General features: G+C 34.4%; 1 protein-coding gene across 1 annotated transcript; it reads left to right on the top strand.

Annotated features, from left to right (window-relative positions):
• Positions 1-1,197: 1,197 nt before the first annotated feature.
• Positions 1,198-2,959, top strand: LOC133779244 (uncharacterized). Its single transcript, XM_062219230.1, has 5 exons — positions 1,198-1,230; positions 1,412-1,488; positions 2,033-2,221; positions 2,628-2,765; positions 2,873-2,959. The coding sequence occupies exons 1-5, from the start codon at positions 1,198-1,200 to the stop codon at positions 2,946-2,948; spliced, it is 513 nt and encodes a 170-aa protein (XP_062075214.1). The 3' UTR covers positions 2,949-2,959.
• Positions 2,960-6,775: the final 3,816 nt, after the last annotated feature.

Raw genomic sequence — 6,775 nt, 5'->3', positions numbered from 1 at the left:
TGTCTTGCAAAGTTATACTTCCCAATCCGAAATGTTGGTATGCGATTGATTTGAATGTTTCATGATTTGACCTTTAGTATCTTTATTTCACAGATAAATCTGTAGCTTAAATTTCTTAAACTTACATGTTACTTTTATGTATGTATATGCGTGCACATGTTCGTGCTTATGTACCTATGTTTATTAGGAGCTAAAAATCTTTTTTAGAAAAGAGGCAAAGAACTTGGCTGAGGACTATGGATTTTCACCTAGCTAAAAGAAAATAAAATAAAAAAACTTAAACCAAATTGTTTTAATTACACTACATTTGGTATTTAAAAAAAAAACAGAGAGACAACTGTAAATGTTCTCTCTCTCTCTCTCTCTTTCTCAGAAAACCTTGACTAAAAAAACACAAGATCTTTTTGCTAACTCCAACAAAGCTCCTAGTAAATGGCCAAAACCAGGAATCCCTGCAACACCGTTCTCTGGTAGCTCCTTTGACTAACTGGAACCAAAGTCTCAGAGCCATAGAACAATGCATGAACAATTGATCTATGTATTAACCTTTCACATAGGATGCTGAAATTTTAACTTAAAGCCAGAAGAGGACATTTCTTTTGCAACCTATCCCGGGTTTAAACCTTATCACACGAGTCTCCAGCAATAAAAAAAAAACTTATCACATGAGCAATATGTTTTGACCTTACTGAGTGCCACAGACTTCCAAATTCCCAGAGAAGGCTTAAAAATCCAGACAATAGGTGAGGAGTCAATGACCATACCCTTTTACCATCTAATTTAACTCTCAACTGAAACCCCTCAAGAAGATTTAACAATGAGGAAAACTCAGTAGTGTTACATAGAAAGTTTAGAAATATTATCACCCCAAGATAAGAAAATACCAGGGAAAGATATTTTAAAAGGAGAAAAGCCCCTCCATTAAACTTCCCATAACCTAACTCTAAACACATTTCCCACTTCCAACTTAGAAAGAAAGAGAAACTTTGGGAGAATAAGAGGAATAGCATGGGCTTCATAAAGGACCTCTAACTGCCATATTCACATTCTACTTGTTAATTTGGATGCCATACTTGATGCCCTGTTGGTTACCTGTCACAGAGAGAATTTTGCGAAAGCTATTTACCCATCAATGCTATGTTTGTATTGAACTTTACAGAAAGGAATTAACCTGCTAGGTCTTTAGAGAAGAAATAAATGGGGATAGAAGTTAGTACAAACTGTATCAAGGTAAGTCTCCCCCTCTATGATGACCCATTGGTTCCCGCCCATCTAAGTTTTTACACTTTTTGAACTACTGGCCCCAAGATATTTGATTTGTTAGGATTGCCACACTCACTTCAGAAGCCAAGTCCCCACAACACGACCTTCAAACAATGTTAAATTTGTTCAATTGAGCTCTTATCTCAAGGTACAAACGGACTTGATTATTTATCCTGGCACAATGCAGGAGACTGCAATAGTGAATGTGATATTGATAGTTTATAGGTTGTTGTAGTGAGGGGTAGTGGATGAGCTAGAATAAAGTAATTGAGTAGTATACATAGGCAAGTTAGAAAAATGAGGGAGCATCATGATAAATAATTTAACTATTGCCTTAGGGAGAGTTGAGGTCATGCAAATACCTCATGGTTCTTTTGTACTAGTATGTTCTCATCAATATGTTCAATTAAACAACACTTATCAGATTGGCCTATTTTCCATTTTCTTTGACCCTCAATGTCTCTATGTTTCTCTACCTATTGTTATGGCTATTGAATTGAGGATCCCTACATGGGGTCAATCAGAATGATATCTAGCAAGACTAGCATAATTTAGAAAGTACATTGCCACAATGAAAACATAATTATTTTGTATTCGAAGTGAATTAAAGGGTTATAATGCGACCATTTTAAGTTAGACACTAAACCACTGCACATGCCTATCTCAGTGATTTTGTAGGTTTGTTTCACATTGTAGTTGTTGTAGATAGTAACATCTGTGACATTTAGTTTGTCTTCCCTTTAATTTCGCTGAGCTTCTTTTCTTGAAGTACTATTAAGCCAGGCTCTTTTCCACCAGAAGTCATTCCCTATGACCAGTGGACTCAACAGAAACCAGAAACAAAGCCTATGTTTTCTGGTTGGCTTAAGGGTGCATTTGGAGGTGGAAAGAAAGAGATGCAAGAATCTATACAGCAGAACCTCAATTTTATTCTCAGTACTGCTCCAATTTGGGATAGGTTTGTCATTTATCTATACTATAAAGTATAAATACTTATTTCCTTTTTAAGGTATAAGAGATTGTTGCTTTGGTTGTCTGAACATTAATGAAGTCCTTATTTTTGAAGTAATTTCAAATGACATTTAGATACTGCTTTCCAATTGCAGTTTTTTATTTTCCAAGGAGCTCTAAACTATTTTAAGCTTTGAACAAGTTTCTTAGTCTTCTTTAAAACTTTTCTGGTCATTATTATTGCTTTGTTAAAGAAAGGAGCACATGCCATTTTCATTGAGGGAAAAAAGAATATTGTTTCTTATGTAATTTTGAAGAAAATTAAAGAAAATGGGTTGTCAAATATAGTCCATTTGTTTCCATGATATCTGGCTTTCACTAATGGAAGATTTTACTATTTTGTTTGCACACAGGGTGGAGCTCAAAGGTAATAAATATGTACTTGGAGAATTTCTGGAGTTCAAGGGAAAGCCAGAAGATCTCCATGCCTTGAGAAATATCAAAAGATCGAAAGTCAGTCGTCTAATTATCGACAAGCATGCTTGGATTAGGTGAAAATCCATTTCCATTTCTGAATAAAAATTAGCTGTGGTTGAGACATCTAATCTACACACTAACCTTTGTATCTTTTTCTATCAACTTTTTTTTGAGTCTTCAGTTTCTCTAAGTCATCATGTGCATTTTTCTTTCGAAATCACAGCGCATTCGACGCTCCAAGTTTTGTACTCGCCTAGGGATTATCGAAGCGAAGGAGCTTCAGCTTCGGAGTGGAAGGAGGTATGCGTGAGGTCGAGTACAGAGGTTGTCTTCCAGCCTCAGAACTCTATAAAAGTCCGCAAGTTCAAACTCTGTTCAGTGACTTCAACCTCGCTCAGTGCCTGAACCTTAAGTAATAATGGCTATGTTGAATAAGTAATTACTCCATTCCCTCATCTATAGCCAAAATGGCATAAAACCATATGTCTAGATTATTGTTTATGTCAGACTATTTGTACATATGGATATGACAAATTAATTTCAAATTAATGCATATTATAGTATCACTACAACAATATTGAGTATATATTACAGTAAAACATAACATATATTAAAGAGCGTTATTAATGTGAACATAAAAAAAAACACGCTTAATTTTGTTTTTTCATAGACAATTTAGGTGCCAAACGAAAAATGAAATAGAAAGAAGCCGACTAATGAAAATTCTCTCTAACCCATTCCCCTCTCTTTCACACTCAGTCCATCGGCTCTCTTTCCCTCTTTCACTCTCTCTCACACTTCTCTTTCTCTCTAATCCATTCCGTTGAGCCGCTGGATGACCATGACTTGTACGAGTCTTGCTGCTCCTTCTCCCTCACGCGAATCTTGCTGCTCTATCTCCCCCTTCTGCCTCACGCGACTCTTGCTGCTCCTGCTCTATCTCCTCCTTCTCCTTCACGCGATTCTCCCACACGGCATCTCTCCTGCTGGAAGCAAGAACCCAGGCAAGAGCACTCTGATCTCCGTTTGTCTGTGTGAGGTATCTTTTTTAATTCAAATTTCAATTTAATATCAGATAATCCCAATTGCTCAATTACTTCTATGAAAGTTAAACCTAAAATAGTCGTCACTTTCTTGCTAGTAAGACCATTTCACCAACATATGAAAATTAGACATAATGATAAGGATTTGTCTCACTAAGTGGAAGTGTTTAAATTTTGTTTTAATTGATCATAAAGAAGGGCAAAACATATATACAAAGTCTAAGGAAATAAAGTACAATCTGGTTAGCATTATATTGATTGGAATGAATACTAATTCGAGGTCATAGTTACGATTTCAGCTGAAGGATGCCGGACTTTGCAGTAGGAAACCGTCATTCTTTACAGTTCAAGAATTAAAAAACTGAATAATTTTTCTTTCCACAGTAAAACATGTTATTTATCCAAATTAATATGTATTTTATGTCAAATGATGGATCAATTTTATCATTTAAAATTAGGGTAATCTTGTATCCATTTTAGTATTTTCTCCAAAAAAAATTCCCTCTCTGGATGGTTCCTATATGATGAAATCTATATATTGGGACAGAACTTGAAGAAATTTGTGAAAGCTGCAGATATTGATAGAAAGGATTGCAGAATTATGCAAGGTTGAAGCTACAGTTCTTTACAGAATAGAGCCTCGAAGCTGCAGTTCTTTACAGAAAAGTGCCTCCTACACTTCAAGAACTTCTAAACACAAAGGAAGGTTTTTTATTTTCATAATTAATGAGTACCCTCTTTTAATAAGAAATTGCTCTTGACTATCTAAAGTTGTGGTGTTTTTTTATGGCATTTGATTGGGAGTTGTGAATAAGAAAGACTATTGTAGCTTCTAAGAGAGAAAGGCTTATAAAATTTGGGAGGAAAGAAGAAATGAAATCTCTTTGCAGGTACTTTCAAGTTCCTAACTATTCTTTTTTGTTTTTTATTTTCTATGTATTCAAGTTCTAATCTTGTTCTTACTTCAAGAGGTTGTAATTTTCTAAGCTAAGATTATTGATTTGTATATATTTTATTGTCAATTTACTATAGATTAGCTCCATAGATTAAGGTTAAAGCTTTAAAGGACTTTTGAATTGAGCTTTTTATGCTTTTGTATTATGGTGTATTGGATGGATATATTTTCTTTTATAGAATTTGCTGTTTTGGTGTGCTTTTGATAAGCAATAGATTGATATTTGTCGCCAAACGAGCTTTGTTTGTTGTATGCTTTCTGTGCTACCTACTTGGCCTTCAAATCTCTAGATAGGATCCACATTAATGTTTTCGTAATTTTCCTTGTTGTCTAAATTAGCTCCATATATTGAGATATGCTATGTTAGAACAATATGCATTTTTATTTTTTTATTTTAAGTTAAAAAAATATATTACCTCATATTTAGTAGTGGATAAAACTTTGATCAATGACACTAATGTTTCTAAAAGATTTTTTTTCAACAAACATGGCTTTGGGTATAATGCAAGATACATTTATATATAATTAGTCAAAATTCTGCTAGTGCCCTCTGTGTATATATGTTGTCTTGTTTGTCTGGTGGCACTTACACTCTGTTTCGGTCTTTGATTATAAAAAAAATTTGAACATGGATGTTTTGCTTAGCTCTCTTTCCTAAATAAAAGAGTTAAGTTATGGAGTATTATTAACAAATTGGATTTATTACATTGCAATTTAATCAAATACTTTTCTGATCTTGAATTTCTGTAGCTTTTGTGTTGTAAAGACTGATTTTTCTCCGGTCTTCAAACCATATATCTAGTTGTTACTTACGCTAAGCTGATCAAGATTTGTTCTGTTCTCAGCCAAGGATGCAATTCAACTCGCAAAGTGCGACTCTATTAAGGCTGCTGCCCTCTTACATCAATCTTACGTCACTGTGGATGACATCAAAGGTACTACATAGTGATATACATAGTGATATGATACTTTGAAACAACTACAAATTATAAGATAACTTTTAGTTCAAACTCTTGTGTGTTTCACTTCATCAAAACTCCAATTTTTGCATTTTATGTTAAACTTGACTCATTCTTTCTCAACTCAAAAATATTAATCCATGATTCAAATACTTTCGGAGGTTAAGGTTCCATTGGCAGTGCTTGGAGCAGAGTTTGACCATCCAGAGATCGTCAAACAATTTGAGGAGCTCTGGATTCTGACCAGTTAAGCTCTGGAATTTCAGATTTTGATACTCACTTTCAAGGCCTCATAGTTCAGAAAAGGTCTCTTTCTCTCTCTCTATATATATTTATATAATTGCAGTTGTCTCAACTTATTTCTATATTCTATTCCATATTTGTCATTTGTGAAATGTTCTGTTTTAACTAGTGTGAAGTATATGGTTGTTAGGTATGCATTTAACTGGCCTTGATTGTTTTCCTTTACTTATATTCCATTTATCAATTCAAGTTTTGCATCCCTATTCTGTCATCAAAAGCTTTATTCAGCTGTTGTGTATTCATGACAGACTTCTATGATATTTCTATGGTATGTGATATCGCATTGATTGTTAGAGATCTCGCTAGTTTCTATTAATACTTTGTATTTTCTTGACTTATCTCTTATTGATGATGACGACTCTGAGAATGAGTCGGCACTTGAAATTCAGCCATACTTGATGGAAAAAAAATGTAAGACTGCAATTCCTTTGTTAATAATGCTGTATTGTGTTTTTTGCCTCCCCTCATTGAAGTGCTCATGCTTTTGATATTTTTTTTCCCTGGAATTTTAATGATTTCTCATCTCCTTCTTCTTTTTTATTGTTTAAGTTAGATTTGGACTTTCTGTTTTCTAATTTTTGGGTCATCATCTGTAGTGTCGAAGCACTTGATAATCACTTGACTGCTATCCAAAGGGACCATGAACTCAGGTCCCAGATAGAAGAAAGGAAAATAAGAAGTGATGCGGCTTATGAAGGGGCCAAAAGAAAAGAGAAAGCTCTCCTGGAAGAAAAACTCCGCCAAGAAAAAGCCAAAGCAGAAGCTGAGGTTTGTTGACTTTGCCCAGATTATTCATTTCTTTTGGTAGATGTCTAAAGATGGTT

Source organism: Humulus lupulus, chromosome 5 (assembly GCF_963169125.1).
Source record: "Humulus lupulus chromosome 5, drHumLupu1.1, whole genome shotgun sequence".
NCBI classification, from domain to species: domain Eukaryota; kingdom Viridiplantae; phylum Streptophyta; class Magnoliopsida; order Rosales; family Cannabaceae; genus Humulus; species Humulus lupulus.
Note: the sequence above shows the minus strand (reverse complement) of the source record. Positions and strands in the feature narration are given on the sequence as shown.